General features: G+C 40.0%; 1 protein-coding gene across 1 annotated transcript; it reads right to left on the reverse strand.

Moving 5' to 3' along the window:
* Position 1: 1 nt before the first annotated feature.
* On the reverse strand, positions 2–18,492 carry eppk1 (epiplakin 1). The gene is made up of 2 exons (XM_067426710.1): positions 18,356–18,492; positions 2–11,896 (listed from the first exon to the last, which is right to left on the reverse strand). The coding sequence occupies exon 2, from the start codon at positions 11,883–11,885 to the stop codon at positions 516–518; it is 11,370 nt and encodes a 3,789-aa protein (XP_067282811.1). The 5' UTR covers positions 11,886–11,896; positions 18,356–18,492; the 3' UTR covers positions 2–515.
* Between the last annotated feature and the right edge of the window lie 1,060 nt (positions 18,493–19,552).

The raw sequence follows: 19,552 nt of genomic DNA on the forward strand, positions 1-19,552 counted from the left end.
GTACTTAACAATATGATGTTTTATTAACAAAGTTTAGGAGAAGTACATTCAGATAATTGACACAAATGGAGAGAACTCAACCAATCAACAATAAGATGTATAGATATTCAGAAGTCTTACCTCCATTTGTTTAAAGTTAATCAGCCCCCCTCCAACACCCCTTCTCCACATTTCTACTTCTAACCACTTAAATACATGCTGGGAGTCCTCCGGATTTTGGCCAAATTACGAGCTCGGAGCCCTCCCCCGGACAGCACACCAAATGCGCAAAACTACTCCCTCTAATGTATATGTAGGTATGAACTTGTGAACTCTGATTACATTGCATTTTAAAAGTTTAAAATTAGAAACTGAAGTTATCTTAAACTACAATATAAGCAATGCACAATGAAACTGCAATAGTATACACTTAAATTATATATAATTACAGACCAGCAAATGAGTAGAAAGACAGGTATGATTGTAATTAATAAAGCATGAATAGTTTGCATGGCATGTTATATAAAATCTTAAAGCTACTTTTTTAAAGGAAGCAGACTCAGTCCAGTCTTTGGGTCTTTAACACACCTTTCCACAAGTTGCAAGTATGTGAGGTTCTCCTGTGTGTTGGGATCAAAGAAACCCTTGGTGTCATCATCTGGATCAGAGAGGATCTTGCTCATCTCCTCATCAAAGTACCCTCTTTGGTAAGCCACCTCCACAGGGACACGATGGCTGTGCACAGGATCAATGATGCCCCCCGTAGCAATCTGAGCCTCTAGCAGACGAATACCATGGTCCTTGACAATCAGATCTTTTTTCAAGGCCTGGAACAAGGAGATGGTTTTTCCTGTGTTGGGGTCTGTGTAACCAGTAACTGCCCGCTCTGCAGACAGCAGTTTGTTTTTCCATTCTGTCCCAACAATCCCTTCAGCCACCGCCTGCTCTACTGACAGTTTTTTGTTCTTCACTGGGTCAATCATAAAGCCAGTGGCAGCCTGGGCCTCAAGTAAAACCAGAGATGTTCCAGGTGTCAGAAGTCCCTTATTTTTGGCTGCGAATATGCTCATGGTCTGTTTGGTAGACTGCACAAATACACCAGCAATGCTGTTTGTCCCTTTCAGGTATTTTCGCACTGAGTATATTTCACTTACTTGATCAACTGTGACCTTTCCAGAAGTTAGGTCTTTGTACATTTTCTCATCAATGACTTTGGATAGCAGCAACTCATCAGCACTCACATCCTTTCTGATGCCTTGGAAGTTGTGCTTTTGGGTTGTCTCTGTTGTTGATATGGTGGTAGTAATGGTTTGGGTGCTTGTTACTGATTTCTGTGATATTACGGTCAGAACGATTTCTAAGAATTGCTCAATAGTTATTGTACCTGACTTAAACTGCTGCACCAGTTCTCTCCTCTTTTCCTCAGACATGTAATTTGAATACAGCAGATCCCAAAGGGTCACCAGCTGTCCTTGGAATTTACCTCCTGCTTTCATTGTGGTTGTAGACTTGAGGATATTTTTTGTGCGTTCATCAATGAAGAAGTAGTACTCGCCCTTTTTCGCAATCACAAGGAGGCTCAAGCCAGTGTTGGGGTCTTTAACACACCTCTCCACAAGTTGCAAGTATGTGAGGTTCTCCTGTGTGTTGGGATCAAAGAAACCCTTGGTGTCATCATCTGGATCAGAGAGGATCTTGTTCATTTCCTCATCAAAGTACCCTCTTTGGTAAGCCACCTCCACAGGGACACGATGGCTGTGCACAGGATCAATGATGCCACCCGTAGCAATCTGCGCTTCTAGCAGACGAATACCATGGTCCTTGACAATCAGATCTTTTTTCAAGGCCTGGAACAAGGAGATGGTTTTTCCTGTGTTGGGGTCTGTGTAACCAGTAACTGCCCGCTCTGCAGACAGCAGTTTGCTTTTCCATTCTGTCCCAACAATCCCTTCAGCCACCGCCTGCTCTACTGACAGTTTTTTGTTCTTCACTGGGTCAATCATAAAGCCAGTGGCAGCCTGGGCCTCAAGTAAAACCAGAGATGTTCCAGGTGTCAGAAGTCCCTTATTTTTGGCCTCGGATATGCTCATGGTCTGTTTGGTAGACTGCACAAATACACCAGCAATGCTGTTTGTCCCTTTCAGGTATTTTCGCACCGAGTCTATTTCACTCACATGATCAACTGTGACTTTTCCAGATGTTAGGTCTTTGTACATTTTCTCATCAATGACTTTGGATAGCAGCAACTCATCAGCACTCACATCCTTTCTGATGCCTTGGAAGTTGTGCTTTTGGGTTGTCTCTGTTGTTGATATGGTGGTAGTAATGGTTTGGGTGCTTGTTACGGATTTCTGTGATACTACGGTCAGAACGATTTCTAAGAATTGTTCAATAGTTATTGTACCTGACTTAAACTGCTGCACCAGTTCTCTCCTCTTTTCCTCAGACATGTAATTTGAATACAATAGATCCCAAAGGGTCACCAGCTGTCCTTGGAATTTACCTCCTGCTTTCATTGTGGTTGTAGACTTGAGGATATTTTTTGTGCGTTCATCAATGAAGAAGTAGTACTCGCCCTTTTTCACAATCACAAGGAGGCTCAGGCCAGTGCTGGGGTCTTTAACACACCTCTCCACAAGTTGCAAGTATGTGAGGTTCTCCTGTGTGTTGGGATCAAAGAAACCCTTGGTGTCATCATCTGGATCAGACAGGATCTTGTTCATTTCCTCATCAAAGTACCCTCTTTGGTAAGCCACCTCCACAGGGACACGATGGCTGTGCACAGGATCAATAATGCCACCCGTAGCAATCTGCGCTTCTAGCAGACGAATACCATGGTCCTTGACAATCAGATCTTTTTTCAAGGCCTGGAACAAGGAGATTGTTTTTCCTGTGTTGGGGTCTGTGTAACCAGTAACTGCCCGCTCTGCAGATAGCAGTTTGCTTTTCCATTCTGTCCCAACAATCCCTTCAGCCACCGCCTGCTCTACTGACAGTTTTTTGTTCTTCACTGGGTCAATCATAAAGCCAGTGGCAGCCTGGGCCTCAAGTAAAACCAGAGATGTTCCAGGTGTCAGAAGTCCCTTATTTTTGGCCTCGGATATGCTCATGGTCTGTTTGGTAGACTGCACAAATACACCAGCAATGCTGTTTGTCCCTTTCAGGTATTTTCGCACAGAGTCTATTTCACTTACATGATCAACTGTGACTTTTCCAGACGTTAGGTCTTTGTACATTTTCTCATCAATGACTTTGGATAGCAGCAACTCATCAGCACTCACATCCTTTCTGATGCCTTGGAAGTTGTGCTTTTGGGTCGTCTCTGTTGTTGATATGGTGGTAGTAATGGTTTGGGTGCTTGTTACTGATTTCTGTGATACTACGTTCAGAACGATTTCTAAGAATTGTTCAATAGTTATTGTACCTGACTTAAACTGCTGCACCAGTTCTCTCCTCTTTTCCTCAGACATGTCATTTGAATACAATAGATCCCAAAGGGTCACCAGCTGTCCTTGGAATTTACCTCCTGCTTTCATTGTGGTTGTAGACTTGAGGATATTTTTTGTGCGTTCATCAATGAAGAAGTAGTACTCGCCCTTTTTCACAATCACAAGGAGGCTCAGGCCAGTGTTGGGGTCTTTAACACACCTCTCCACAAGTTGCAAGTATGTGAGGTTCTCCTGTGTGTTGGGATCAAAGAAACCCTTGGTGTCATCATTTGGATCAGAGAGGATCTTGTTCATTTCCTCATCAAAGTACCCTCTTTGGTAAGCCACCTCCACAGGGACACGATGGCTGTGCACAGGATCAATGATGCCACCCGTAGCAATCTGAGCCTCTAGCAGACGAATACCATGGTCCTTGACAATCAGATCTTTTTTCAAGGCCTGGAACAAGGAGATTGTTTTTCCTGTGTTGGGGTCTGTGTAACCAGTAACTGCCCGCTCTGCAGACAGCAGTTTGCTTTTCCATTCTGTCCCAACAATCCCTTCAGCCACCGCCTGCTCTACTGACAGTTTTTTGTTCTTCACTGGGTCAATCATAAAGCCAGTGGCAGCCTGGGCCTCAAGTAAAACCAGAGATGTTCCAGGTGTCAGAAGTCCCTTATTTTTGGCCTCGGATATGCTCATGGTCTGTTTGGTAGACTGCACAAATACACCAGCAATGCTGTTTGTCCCTTTCAGGTATTTTCGCACAGAGTCTATTTCACTTACATGATCAACTGTGACTTTTCCAGACGTTAGGTCTTTGTACATTTTCTCATCAATGACTTTGGATAGCAGCAACTCATCAGCACTCACATCCTTTCTGATGCCTTGGAAGTTGTGCTTTTGGGTTGTCTCTGTTGTTGATATGGTGGTAGTAATGGTTTGGGTGCTTGTTACTGATTTCTGTGATATTGCGGTCAGAACGATTTCTAAGAATTGCTCAATAGTTATTGTACCTGACTTAAACTGCTGCACCAGTTCTCTCCTCTTTTCCTCAGACATGTAATTTGAATACAGCAGATCCCAAAGGGTCACCAGCTGTCCTTGGAATTTACCTCCTGCTTTCATTGTGGTTGTAGACTTGAGGATATTTTTTGTGCATTCATCAATGAAGAAGTAGTACTCTCCTTTTTTCACAATCACAAGGAGGCTCAAGCCAGTGTTGGGGTCTTTAACACACCTCTCCACAAGTTGCAAGTATGTGAGGTTCTCCTGTGTGTTGGGATCAAAGAAACCCTTGGTGTCATCATCTGGATCAGAGAGGATCTTGTTCATTTCCTCATCAAAGTACCCTCTTTGGTAAGCCACCTCCACAGGGACACGATGGCTGTGCACAGGATCAATGATGCCACCCGTAGCAATCTGCGCTTCTAGCAGACGAATACCATGGTCCTTGACAATCAGATCTTTTTTCAAGGCCTGGAACAAGGAGATGGTTTTTCCTGTGTTGGGGTCTGTGTAACCAGTAACTGCCCGCTCTGCAGACAGCAGTTTGCTTTTCCATTCTGTCCCAACAATCCCTTCAGCCACCGCCTGCTCTACTGACAGTTTTTTGTTCTTCACTGGGTCAATCATAAAGCCAGTGGCAGCCTGGGCCTCAAGTAAAACCAGAGATGTTCCAGGTGTCAGAAGTCCCTTATTTTTGGCCTCGGATATGCTCATGGTCTGTTTGGTAGACTGCACAAATACACCAGCAATGCTGTTTGTCCCTTTCAGGTATTTTCGCACCGAGTCTATTTCACTCACATGATCAACTGTGACTTTTCCAGATGTTAGGTCTTTGTACATTTTCTCATCAATGACTTTGGATAGCAGCAACTCATCAGCACTCACATCCTTTCTGATGCCTTGGAAGTTGTGCTTTTGGGTTGTCTCTGTTGTTGATATGGTGGTAGTAATGGTTTGGGTGCTTGTTACGGATTTCTGTGATACTACGGTCAGAACGATTTCTAAGAATTGTTCAATAGTTATTGTACCTGACTTAAACTGCTGCACCAGTTCTCTCCTCTTTTCCTCAGACATGTAATTTGAATACAATAGATCCCAAAGGGTCACCAGCTGTCCTTGGAATTTACCTCCTGCTTTCATTGTGGTTGTAGACTTGAGGATATTTTTTGTGCGTTCATCAATGAAGAAGTAGTACTCGCCCTTTTTCACAATCACAAGGAGGCTCAGGCCAGTGCTGGGGTCTTTAACACACCTCTCCACAAGTTGCAAGTATGTGAGGTTCTCCTGTGTGTTGGGATCAAAGAAACCCTTGGTGTCATCATCTGGATCAGAGAGGATCTTGTTCATTTCCTCATCAAAGTACCCTCTTTGGTAAGCCACCTCCACAGGGACACGATGGCTGTGCACAGGATCAATAATGCCACCCGTAGCAATCTGCGCTTCTAGCAGACGAATACCATGGTCCTTGACAATCAGATCTTTTTTCAAGGCCTGGAACAAGGAGATTGTTTTTCCTGTGCTGGGGTCTGTGTAACCAGTAACTGCCCGCTCTGCAGATAGCAGTTTGCTTTTCCATTCTGTCCCAACAATCCCTTCAGCCACCGCCTGCTCTACTGACAGTTTTTTGTTCTTCACTGGGTCAATCATAAAGCCAGTGGCAGCCTGGGCCTCAAGTAAAACCAGAGATGTTCCAGGTGTCAGAAGTCCCTTATTTTTGGCCTCGGATATGCTCATGGTCTGTTTGGTAGACTGCACAAATACACCAGCAATGCTGTTTGTCCCTTTTAGGTATTTTCGCACCGTGTCTATTTCACTTACATGATCAACTGTGACTTTTCCAGACGTTAGGTCTTTGTACATTTTCTCATCAATGACTTTGGATAGCAGCAACTCATCAGCACTCACATCCTTTCTGATGCCTTGGAAGTTGTGCTTTTGGGTTGTCTCTGTTGTTGATATGGTGGTAGTAATGGTTTGGGAGCTTGTTATTGATTTCTGTGATACTATGGTCAGAACGATTTCTAAGAATTGTTCAATAGTTATTTTACCTGACTTAAACTGCTGCACCAGTTCTCTCCTCTTTTCCTCAGACATGTAATTTGAATACAGCAGATCCCAAAGGGTCACCAGCTGTCCTTGGAATTTACCTCCTGCTTTCATTGTGGTTGTAGACTTGAGGATATTTTTTGTGCGTTCATCAATGAAGAAGTAGTACTCGCCCTTTTTTACAATCACAAGGAGGCTCAGGCCAGTGCTGGGGTCTTTAACACACCTCTCCACAAGTTGCAAGTATGTGAGGTTCTCCTGTGTGTTGGGATCAAAGAAACCCTTGGTGTCGTCATTTGGATCAGAGAGGATCTTGTTCATTTCCTCATCAAAGTACCCCCTTTGGTAAGCCACCTCCACAGGGACACGATGACTGTGCACAGGATCAATGATGCCACCCGTAGCAATCTGCGCTTCTAGCAGACGAATACCATGGTCCTTGACAATCAGATCTTTTTTCAAGGCCTGGAACAAGGAGATTGTTTTTCCTGTGTTGGGGTCTGTGTAACCAGTAACTGCCCGCTCTGCAGACAGCAGTTTGCTTTTCCATTCTGTCCCAACAATCCCTTCAGCCACCGCCTGCTCTACTGACAGTTTTTTGTTCTTCACTGGGTCAATCATAAAGCCAGTGGCAGCCTGGGCCTCAAGTAATACCAGAGACGTTCCAGGTGTCAGAAGTCCCTTATTTTTGGCTGCGGATATGCTCATGGTCTGTTTGGTAGCCTGGACATATACACCAGCAATGGAGTTTGTTGCCCCAAGGTATTTTTGAATGGATTCCATGTTGTTTATATCTTCATCATCTAATTCATTGTTGATAAGCTTACTCATCATTTCTTTTGAGATGATTTTTGCCTCAAATAGTTGACTTGCTGACACTTGCTTTCTCAGACCTTTAAAGGAATGCCTTTTTGTGGTTACTTCAATTGTCATTGCTTTCACCATTTCTGTTATCTCCTCTGTTGATAGTTTTTTTTGTTTGTATTGTTCAAGTATTTCTTTTCTCTTCTCTGCAGATATATACTCTGAGTTTAGTACATCCCAAAGTGATACACGTTTGTCTGCAAACTTTCCAGCATTGATGATCACTGATTTTTCTTTGAAGATATTTATTATTTGTTTGTCATTGTAGGTTGAGATTTCAGCACTCTTTTCAATTATTGGGAGAAGCAGTAGACCGGTTGTTGCATTCTTTTCACATTTCTTCATGAGCTGATGATAGGTAAGAGGTTCTTTTGTTTGGGGGTCTGAAAACCCCTTTTCACTGTTACTAAGATTTGCCAGAAGATCACAGGTCTCCTTATTCAAGCATCCTTTCATAATTGCTTTTTGAACAGGCAACCGATAACTTCCAATTGGATCAATAATTCCCCCTGTGGCAAGCTGTGCTTCCAATAGGTTCAGTCCATGTTTGCGAGGGATGAGACCTTTATTCATTGCTTCAAATAAGCATATCAGCTTATCTGTGTATGGGTCTGTGAAGCCAGTGACAGCGCGTTCAGCCAATAGCAAGTGCTCCAATATATCTGGTCCAATAAGTTGAGCTCTGACAGCCTCCATGACTGAGTGATGTGTGTTTTTGATTGGATCAATAACATATCCAGTTGCTGCCTGAGCCTCAAGCAACAACAGTGCTGCATTGGAAGTTAGTAATCCTTCAGTTTTTGCCATGTTTAAACTTAACACTTTTCCTGATGGATGAAGCTTTACTCCAGCAATACTTCCAGTGCCCTTCAAATACCTTTGTACAGATTCAAGTTTAATCACATTTTCAATTGTCTCCTTTCCATTTTGCAGCTCTTTGTAAGTACTGGTGTCAATGATTCCAGAGTCATGCAACTGTTGCACAGAAACAGGTTTTCTCAGGCCCATTGTTGTTTGAGGAGCTGCTTCTTTCTGTTCTAGTGTTTGAATAGTTGTGGTGATAATGGTGACAACATCCTTGATATGTATCTTGCCCAAACAAAATTGTTCAAAGTACTGCTGCCTCTGTTCATCTGTGAAATATACAGAATGCATTATCTCCCAAAGAGACAGTGATTTTCCAGAGAAGCGGCCAACCGGAATGACAACTTTGTTTTTCTCAAATTCTTCCTTAATTTCAACATCTGAGATAATCTTTTGTGATTTCTCTTGAGTTTTCCCTTTTTCGGCAACTGGAAGAAGTAAAAGACCAGTATCGGGATCCTTGATGCATCGTGCCATCATCTCCATGTAAGTCAGATTTTCTTGTGTGGTGGGATCAAAAAATCCTTTAGTGTCATCGCTTTGATCAGCAAGGATCTGATTTAAGTCGGAATCAAAATAACCCTTCCGGAAAGCTACATCAAGTGGCAAATGTAAACATGTTAAGGGATCAATGATGCCACCTGTAGCAATCTGGGCTTCAAGCAGACGAATGCCATGCTGCTTTACAATAAGTTCTTTTTTGATTGCTTCAAAAAGTGATATTGTCTTGCCAGTGTATGGGTCTTTGTAACCAGTCACTGCTTTCTCAGCAGACAGGAGTTTTTCATACAACTCTGGAACAATGATTTTCTGCTTCAGTGCCTCATCAACAGTAAGTTTTTTGTTTTGCACTGGATCAATAATAAACCCGGTGGCAGCCTGTGCTTCAAGAAGACACAAGGCAGTGCCAGGGGTAAGATGGCCTTCTTTTTTGGCTTTGTAGATGCTCATTTTCTGATTAGACTTCTGTAATATTACACCTGCTATACAGCTTGTTCCACTGAGGAAGTTCCTGACAGTGCCCATCTCAATGAGATCTTGGATTTTTAGCTTCCCCTCAATCACACTTTTGTATGTTTTTTCATCTATTATTCCCAAATTCAGCAGCTCCAAAATAGAAACCTTTCCTCTGAGACCAGCTACACTGAGGTCAGCATTTCTTTGTACTTCTTTGCTCTCGATGATCTCTAGAATTATTGTGATGATTTCTTCAATTGTGATTGTTTTTGACTTGTAACATTTTAACAGCTCCTGTCTTTTCTCCTCAGACAAATATTCAGAGTTGATGAGATCCCAAAGTGTCACTTTCTTGCTGCTGAATCTGCCATATCTCACAGAGACATACGTGGTTTGGAAGGCCTCTTTGGCGCTGTCCCCTATCATGACTCTCTTGTCGTTCCCTTTGATTTTCAAAAGGCAAAGGCCTGTGCTTTGGTCAGTGACACATCTTGACATAAGCTGCATATAAGTGAGGTTTTCATGAGTATTTGGGTCAAAGAATCCTTTTGTGTCATCAGTTGGATCACAAAGGATCTGATTCATTTCAATATCAAAGAATCCTCGTTTATAAGCAATATGAACTGGAATGCGATGGCTATTTACAGGATCAATAATGCCCCCTGTGGCAATCTGGGCCTCTAGCAGACGTATACCATGATCTTTCACAATTAAATCTTTTTGCATTGCTTGGAATAATGAGATTTTCTCTCCAGTGTATGGATCTTGGTAACCTGTCACTGCCTTCTCTGCTGAGGATAGTTTTGCATGAAGATCAGCCCCTACCACCTTCAGCTTCACTGCAGCATCTACAGAGAACTTTCGATTAGCAATCGGGTCAATTATGAATCCTGTTGCAGCCTGGGCTTCAAGAAGAACAAGTGATGTTCCTGGCCTCAGAATTCCTTTTTGTCTGGCTTGGTAGATTGACATCACTTGTGAGTCAGGAAGCAGCACGCCAGCAATGCTTGGTTTACCTTGTAGATATGTTTGCACAGATTCATTGTCCGTAACATCTTTGACGGTCTTTTTTCCTTCTCTGAGATCTTCTAGATCGTGCTCTGTGATGATATCAGCCTCAACGAGCTGGCTTGCACTTACTTTTTCTCTTATACCATCAAAAACTACTTGAGCTGTTTTCACTGAATGTTCAATGATCTCCAGGACTTTAGTGATTATAATTTCAACCGTGAATGTTTTGCTTCTGTATTTCTGGATAAAGTCTAGCCTTTGCTGTTCAGTGAAGTATTCAGACATAAGTAATTCCCAAAGTGAAACAGTCATTCCCATGTATTTTCCAGATGTCACTTTCACCATGACACCCTTGAAGACCTTTTTGATGTCATAGCCAATGAAGGTGTGATTCAGACTACCAGATGGATCCTGAATGGGCAACAATGTGAGTCCTGTTGAAGAGTCGATCACACAGCGATCCAGCAGTTGCAGATATGTCAGATTATCCTTTGTGTTCGGGTCAAAGAACCCTTTTGTGTCATCTTCAGGATCCTTAAGGATGGTGTTCATTTCCTCATCGAAAAAGCCACGCTTGTAGGCTACATCGACAGGAACTCTGTGACTGTTTATGGGATCAATAATTCCACCAGTCGCAATCTGTGCTTCAAGCAAGCGGATTCCATGCTCCTTCACAATCAGCTCCTTCTTCAGAGCTTGAAAAAGAGAAATGGTTTCACCAGTGTATGGATCCTTGTAACCAGTAACTGCACGTTCTGCTGCAAGTAATTTTGCATGGTATTCTGGTCCTACAAGTTTTTGGTTAATGGCTTCATCTACAGTAAATGTCTTGTTATCAACAGGGTCAATCATGAATCCAGTTGCAGCCTGTGCTTCTAGCAGAATCAAAGCTGAACCAGGCATGATTATTCCTTGTCTCATTGCCTGATAAATGCTCATTTTCTTATTTGTGGAGAGCACAGCTACGCCCCCAATGCTTTTTTTACCCTCAAGATATTCTTTTACTGTTTCCATTAACATCACATCGTGGGTGGTGGTTTTACCGTCTTGTAGATTTTTAAATGTTTGTTGATCAATTATTTTTGATGACAGAAGCTCAGCAGAGGTTACACCTCTGCGGAGACCTTTAAATGTGATGTAGATCGGAAAAAGCAGTAAACCTGTTTCTGGGGCTACAGTGCACTTCTTTATCAGCGATGGATAGGTGTGGTTTTCCTGAGAGTTTGGGTCATAGAATACTTTTAGAGCATCCATCTGGTCTACGAAAAGATCTTTGTCATAGTGACCTCGTCCATAGGCTTGTTCTTCTGTTAGGTAGCATTTTTCAATAGGGTCATAGATCCCTTTGACAGAGATCTGTGCCTCAAGTAATCTAATGCCATACTCTTTTGGAATTACATCTTTCTGCATGGCCTGGAAGAGTGAGATTTGTTGGTTGGTGTAGGGATCTGTGTAGCCCATTATGGCCCTCTCAGCTAATTGAAGTTTCTCTTTCATATCACGTCCCACAATGCCTTCCTTTACCGCATCTTCTACAGACAATATCCTGTTTTTGACTGGGTCGATGATTCCTCCTGTTGCAGCTTGGGCTTCTAACAGTGCCAGACATGTTCCTGCCTTCAACATGCGTTTCTTGTAGGCTTGGTATATTGTAATGGTTTCATTTGAATGTTCTAGGAACACTCCAGCTACTGGCCCCTGAGAATTGGAATTGTCCTGAGCTGGCATTTCAGCAGGTTCTGTGGATTACATAAGAATAATTATCAGCAAAGCATTTAAAAATGTAGCCTGATACATTCAAGATATCCATATGTTTTTGCTTACTATAAACTGTAAAAATGCTACAGTAAAAACATGTTAACTGGTTATTTGTTTTTGCAAGTAAAAACTATGAATGGACCCTTTTCACAGACTGTAATGACGTGTTTGAAAGGTATTTTAAACACATTAAATTGTGTTACCTTCAGGGGCGTAACTACAGACAGTGCAGGCAGTGCAGCCGCACTGGGGCCCGTGCGGTAGGGGGGCCGGCAGCGCACACATTGCAAAAGGGCCCCTGGCGACAAAGTGACTCCGCAGAATATTGTGACACTCACATTTCAAATGAAAAACACTGGTTTCAGATTTGAAAATCACATGGCTGTCGTGCTCTATTGTCACGCTTAGGATACTGACCACCTTTTTCATCAGAGCATGTGAGCGAAGCACAGTTGCGTGACGCTCCGCAAGAATTTCCGCTCTATGCCAGTGAGCTCCACAATTCACTATAAAATGTGAATTATTTGATTTAAATCTAGTGATTTCAAGCTTTCTTTAGACGTATGTTTCATGTTTATGTCATGTATTCACCGAGTTTCAGATTCTCGCAGATAGAAAGCGCACCTTTTTTTGTTTAATTTTCTAAAGCACAAAGTTTTGTTGTTATATGTGAGTGTACACAAATAAAAGTAGACAATTAATAAATTATAATTATGTCTCACATATACAGTCTTGTTCAAAATAATAGCAGTACAATGTGACTAACCAGAATAATCAAGGTTTTTAGTATATTTTTTATTGCTACGTGGCAAACAAGTTACCAGTAGGTTCAGTAGATTCTCAGAAAACAAATGAGACCCAGCATTCATGATATGCACGCTCTTAAGGCTGTGCAATTGGGCAATTAGTTGAAAGGGGTGTGTTCAAAAAAATAGCAGTGTCTACTTTTGACTGTACAAACTCAAAACTATTTTGTACAAACATTTTTTTTTCTGGGATTTAGCAATCCTGTGAATCACTAAACTAATATTTAGTTGTATGACCACAGTTTTTTAAAACTGCTTGACATCTGTGTGGCATGCAGTCAACCAACTTGTGGCACCTCTCAGCTGTTATTCCACTCCATGATTCTTTAACAACATTCCACAATTCATTCACATTTCTTGGTTTTGCTTCAGAAACAGCATTTTTGATATCACCCCACAAGTTCTCAATTGGATTAAGGTCTGGAGATTGGGCTGGCCACTCCATAACATTAATTTTGTTGGTTTGGAACCAAGACTTTGCCCGTTTACTAGTGTGTTTTGGGTCATTGTCTTGTTGAAACAACCGTTTCAAGGGCATGTCCTCTTCAGCATAGGGCAACATGACCTCTTCAAGTAGTTTAACATATGCAAACTGATCCATGATCCCTGGTATGCGATAAATAGGCCCAACACCATAGTAGGAGAAACATGCCCATATCATGATGCTTGCACCTCCATGCTTCACTGTCTTCACTGTGTACTGTGGCTTGAATTCAGAGTTTTGGGGTCGTCTCACAAACTGCCTGTGGCCCTTGGACCCAAAAAGAACAATTTTACTCTCATCAGTCCACAAAATGTTCCTCCATTTCTCTTTAGGCCAGTTGATGTGTTCTTTGGCAAATTGTAACCTCTTCTGCACATGCCTTTTTTTTAACAGAGGGACTTTGCGGGGGATTCTTGAAAATAGATTAGCTTCACACAGATGTCTTCTAACTGTCACAGTACTTACAGGTAACTCCAGACTGTCTTTGATCATCCTGGAGGTGATCATTGGCTGAGCCTTTGCCATTCTGGTTATTCTTCTATCCATTTTGATGGTTGTCTTCCGTTTTCTTCCACGTCTCTCTGGTTTTGCTCTCCATTTTAAGGCATTGGAGATCATTTTAGCTGAACAGCCTATCATTTTTTGCACCTCTTTATAGGTTTTCCCCTCTCTAATCAACTTTTTAATCAAAGTACGCTGTTCTTCTGAACAATGTCTTGAACGACCCATTTTCCTCAGCTTTCAAATGCATGTTCAACAAGTGTTGGCTTCATCCTTAAATAGGGGCCACCTGATTCACATCTGTTTCTTCACAAAATTGATGACCTCAGTGATTGAATGCCACACTGCTATTTTTTTGAACACACCCCTTTCAACTAATTCAACTAATTGCCCAATTGCACAGCCTTAAGAGCGTGCATATCATGAATGCTGGGTCTTGTTTGTTTTCTGACAATCTACTGAACCTACTGGTAACTTGTTTGCCACGTAGCAATAAAAAATATACGAAAAACCTTGATTATTCTGGTTAGTCACATTGTACTGCTATTATTTTGAACAATACTGTATCTGTATGGCCAAAAATTACGGAGTATTGCGAGTTATATCCCCCGTCATGACTCGTGAGGGGAAAAAAACATCAGAACTCGCCGGTGCGTTCTTCAGCCAGAGGGTTAAAGAAACCGTAGCCTATTTAGTTTCATGTTTATGTTTAAATAATAGCCCATAATATAATTTATTATTATTATTATTATTATTCATTATTTTAATTAGGGGTGCATCAAATATTCGGCCGAAAATGGACCATATGCATTCTCAGTGCATTCTTGGCCGAAAGACTTTCATCACCGAAACAATACGTCCGAAATGTGATGACGCAAACAGAAACCGTGACCTGCATGCTTGTCTAAAGATGTGGTTCATCTCACATCTGAAGACGCATCTATGGGTTGTAACCATAGGGTTGTAACTTGAAAATAATACTTTGTTTATGTTTCTCTTGATGGATACACGCACTGGCTCCTCGGTGATACACTAACACCAGCGATTATAAAAGAAAAACGTGGGCAAAACGGTCTCTCTTTATAAACGTTGTTCAATGCATGCGAGTGCTGCCTTAGGTTTGAATTTGGACAGTCATTTTCACCATCATCCCCCGCGTGTAGTGCCAGAAGACGCGAATGAGAACATCCTCTCTATGTCTCTATGCACTCATCCGAAAGCGCGCAAATATTTAGTTCTCTTTCAAGTCGTTTGAACGGACAATCTCACACAAAAAGTAGCTTATGTCAAGATGTCCATCTTGATGAGTCTCTAGTAATAATTTTATCTACTTTTTTGGCCTTCAGAACATCTTAAAATGCACAAATGTAGATCCCCGAACCCCCCTAAATAACTCACATATGGAATCTTAGTGATTAAAAAAGAGTGTCTTTTTTATGATTAAGGGGTGTAGGCTCTACATTATGGTGACACAGAATAAGCCATTAATATTTGATTTGTAAATAATAATAAACAACCGATATAGAAATGAAGCCTTAACCTAAAGTGTTACATAGGCTAGGTTAGGGTGCAGCTCAGGGGGCCCATAGCCTGCACTGGGGCCCAAGTTACACCACAGGTTACCTTTATATTACCTTTGTATCAAAAAAACAAACAAAAAACGTTAATACTGCTGTGAGGGTACAGTGGCTGTGGGAGTGGAGGTTCAATTTTGTAATCTTTTTCTCTTCTGACTGCTGTAATCAATCTCTCTTATTTTTTTATCTTTTTGAAAGTTGTGAAAACACACAAATTTCTGTTGTTATTTGAGCAAATTGGAACACAGAATATATTTAATGTAGTCTCTTATTCACTTCTATAGAATTTTCTGAGGAATCTGGAAATGTGAAAAGGGTCAATACTGTATAATTTACATCATTTAAAAAAAAAAAAAAAAAAGTAAAAGGACCATTATAAGGTAAAAAGGCAGATTTTGGTAAGTTGGTAGGTCAAGTATGTTATAATGTGTAGCATTTTGCTAAAGCATTTTTATGGTGAATGTTTTTTTTAAGTATTATTATTATTATTATTTTATTTTTTTATTATTATTTTTTTTAACCCTAAGCAGGATATTTTTTACAGTGTTGAAAAAGCACATGGCAAATCTATACAGCACAGAAACACTTAAACATAAAGATGAATATCCTGTTGAATCTTGTTTGTTTTAACAATGAAAGCACACTTCACCTTTATCATGACTTGTCCTGAAAAGAAAAACTTCTTGAGCATTGCATCATTTGGAAAAATGTTTTGCATTTACCTTCTATGCAATGGAAAACTGGAAGTACAGGATGCTGATGTATTTATGAAGAATGTTGGATGAATCAATGACCCAGACAAGTTTTGCACAATCATGCACAAAAGTATTTGAGAGGAACTTTCCCTCTCTCCCTCCCTCCTACCTTCTCTCTCTCCCTCCCTCCCTCCCTCCATCTCTCTCTCTCTCTCTCCCTCCCTCCCTCTCTCTTGAATGTAATGGAAATATTCAATTCCAAATCAAAGCATTAACCAATTTTTTTAAACTTTACTTTAAATCACTGAACTGATAACTGAGTTTTAACGGTCTCATTTTCTTCTGCGTTTCAGGATTTTGTTGCCATTTTTAAAGCATTTTAGATCTTTTTAGCTGTTCATCTGCACTTCTTTATACATCTTTAGCTCTCCAAACAAATCAAAATAGGTCCTTCCTTCGAATAATGTTTGGAATGGCCTATTTTACTTAGCAATTAAGGAAATATATTTTATAACAATGCAGAAAACATTTGCTTCCGTTCTTCCTCAATAAAGGACAATTGTTTTTTCACAGAATGAATGAATTCCCTAATTAAACTCCACACTGCTATTATTTTGAACACACCCATTTTAATGAATGAGTTGATAACTCAGAACATGGTTTAGGTAATAATAATATTTAGGTCTGTTGTTTTTCTATACTTCATCTAGAAGTAAATTATTTGCAATGCAGAAATATCACTACTAATAACAATGGTTCTTCAGTTTACTGATGTTGAACTGCTATTCTTTTTAAACAATTGTGCATGATCATTTTATTAAAACGATGTGACATCCTTCTGTAAACACTGAATGTCTTATGCAAATTCTTCTGCAAACAATGTTTGCTTTAAATTATATCTTAGTTAAATCTCACCGCTGCATAGCTTTCTTCCAGCAAGGAGCAAACAGGGGTTTTTAAACACATACACAATGAAAAGGGATAATGGCCCCTTCCTGTCCAAATTCCTTGGATGCAGACAGTGTAAGGTATAAATAAGGATTCTGAAACCAGGTCACATGACTTAGACACTCAAATGAACTCTACTTCAAGTACATGTTCTGTGAAGCTGTATAATGATGTAATGTATATGGTTATTTTTATTAATTTGTAAGGTATCCAAATATTTTACATGAATAATCATTTGATAATAAGCCAGAGGAGAAGTGGCACCCAACTGAGCCTTATTTCTTAAGGTTTATTTTTCTCCATTATGCCCTGGTGGAGTTTTGGTTCCTTGCCACTGTCAGTTGGGGATACTACAATTTCAACTATTATTTCCAAATAAATGTAATTACTAAATTAACTATATCCACTTAATTACAGATCTGCCCACAGTGTCGCTATATGACAATTGAAATAAGCTATATGACATGCCCGTTTTCTTCAGAGCGTTTTTATTATTTTCCTGTTTAACACCGTGAAGCTGCTTTGAAACAATTGGCATTGTAAAAGCGCTTTTTAAATAAAGTCGACTTGACTTGACTTGAATGACACTCAAAAAATACATCAAAAGTAATTCATACATTCTGTAAATGGTTTTCCCCTTTTAAAATGTGACATTTTGCGCTAACAAATAAACGAGCAAATGCCAAACTTATATCTAAATATGTCACAATTTAAAAAGTAAACCCACACTGTGGATCTTCCCCCATAATGTGAATCTTTTTCTCCCCTACACCCCCCCCCCCCCCCCCGCTAACATTTGATACCCAATTTTTAAATTATATATCTTACCATGATTAAATGGTGTAATGCATAATAATGCGCCATAACAGTGTTTCACTGCATTGTACAAGTGAGAATAGCTGAGAATATACACCATATTAGGAGTACAGTACTATCATAAAGCATTCAACATACAGAAAACCCTAGCCTGCTTCCATAATTCAGTGGATCGCTCATTTACTTGCCCCATAACTATGAAGTATCAAGCAAAATGATTACTTTCTTGTGGTTTAGCCTTCTTTATTTGAAAGTCACTTTTTATGTCTAAATTCATAATGTAAATGTTTAACCAGTCCTCTAAAATACATTGCATTATAGAATCATCCATGTTCAAAGTGTCCAAGTGTGCACTGTCTGCAAATATTTGCCCTTTCATAAAACATTTTAGCTCTTTATTGCTAAAAGGTGTGGTTGAACATATGTTAAACATGACATTTTTGAGAATTATGGCACATGTGCAGTCACCTGAGTGTCCTTGCTGGACATTGTTATCACTGCTGCTTTTTAAAAGCAAACGACAGTGCAACAAGAAAAATATTTAACTTGTTATCTAAGATCAGAAAAAGTTTCACAGCTACTTGAACTCTCAGTGATTTTGATGAATTCTTACCTCTTTCAGTGTTTTTTGAGTTTTTTTTGCGAGAAGGTTTAATTCAGGATCCAGTCAGAGTCCAGTTGAGGGTGTTTTTCTTCTGCTCACTAGAGCTTGATGTGGGTCAAGCACACTGTAGACACTCAGTGAAAAGCTGAGTATGCCTCCTTTCTTCCTTTCGCTCTGTTTAATGTACTGATCAGTCAGGGCCAAACCACACCCCCATGAACACTCCCCACTCTTTCTGCAGATAAAACAAATATCTTGCAGCCGAGTGAAGGAATAGCCCTCTCCTTCTTCATATATACAGTATATATGAATTGCCCAATTGCTGTGCTAGCATTTCAAACGTGTAAAGTTCATGTTCAAACGGACAATGAAAACCTGTTCGCATGAACAATTTTATTAGTGCATTTTCTTTCAAGTTTCTGTTAATCATTTCAAAAGATGCAATATTTCTTATTATCTCATTATCTCGCAGACGATGGTCATTAAACAGGAGCCCACTCGACCTGTTGCTTGTGCTTTTGTCTTGCAAATAGGGGGTGGAAATATCATACATTAAGACCTTAGTAGTCCTTGACAGTATAAATTTATCTTATTAACTTAAATTTACAGCGTCCTTGTTATGTTACATACTTAACATAGTAGTAACAGTAAATTCTGTATAATTACATGCAACTAAACCCTCAACCATTCCCTAATCCTACTCTAATCCTAAAGTACACACTGTTAATATTGATTAACTGCATGCACTTACTATAGGGTTATGGTTTGGTTTAGTTGCATGTAATTATGCATAATTTACTGTTATTACTATATACATGTAACATGTAACATGGACATTGTAAAATAAAATGTTACCCTTATATAATTATACTAATGACACCTTAAAATAAAGTGTAATATTCTATCTAACTGAACTGAATTGAGCTGAATAATGAATTTGATGAATAGAAAGTTTAAAGGAACTGAATTTGGTAACTTTAGTATGTGGAACACATATTCACTATTAACTAAGACTTTTGCCTCAATAAACTCCTAATGTACTGCTTATTAATAGTTAATAAGTTCGTTTTTGTAGCATTTAAGTTTAGGTATTGGGTAGGATTAAATGATGTAGAATAAGGTCATGCAGAATAAGGGATTAATATGTGTAATAAGGCATTAATATGTGTAGTATAAGTACTAATAAACAGCCAATATCCTACTAAT

Source organism: Pseudorasbora parva, chromosome 19 (genome assembly GCF_024679245.1).
Source record: "Pseudorasbora parva isolate DD20220531a chromosome 19, ASM2467924v1, whole genome shotgun sequence".
NCBI lineage: Eukaryota > Metazoa > Chordata > Actinopteri > Cypriniformes > Gobionidae > Pseudorasbora > Pseudorasbora parva.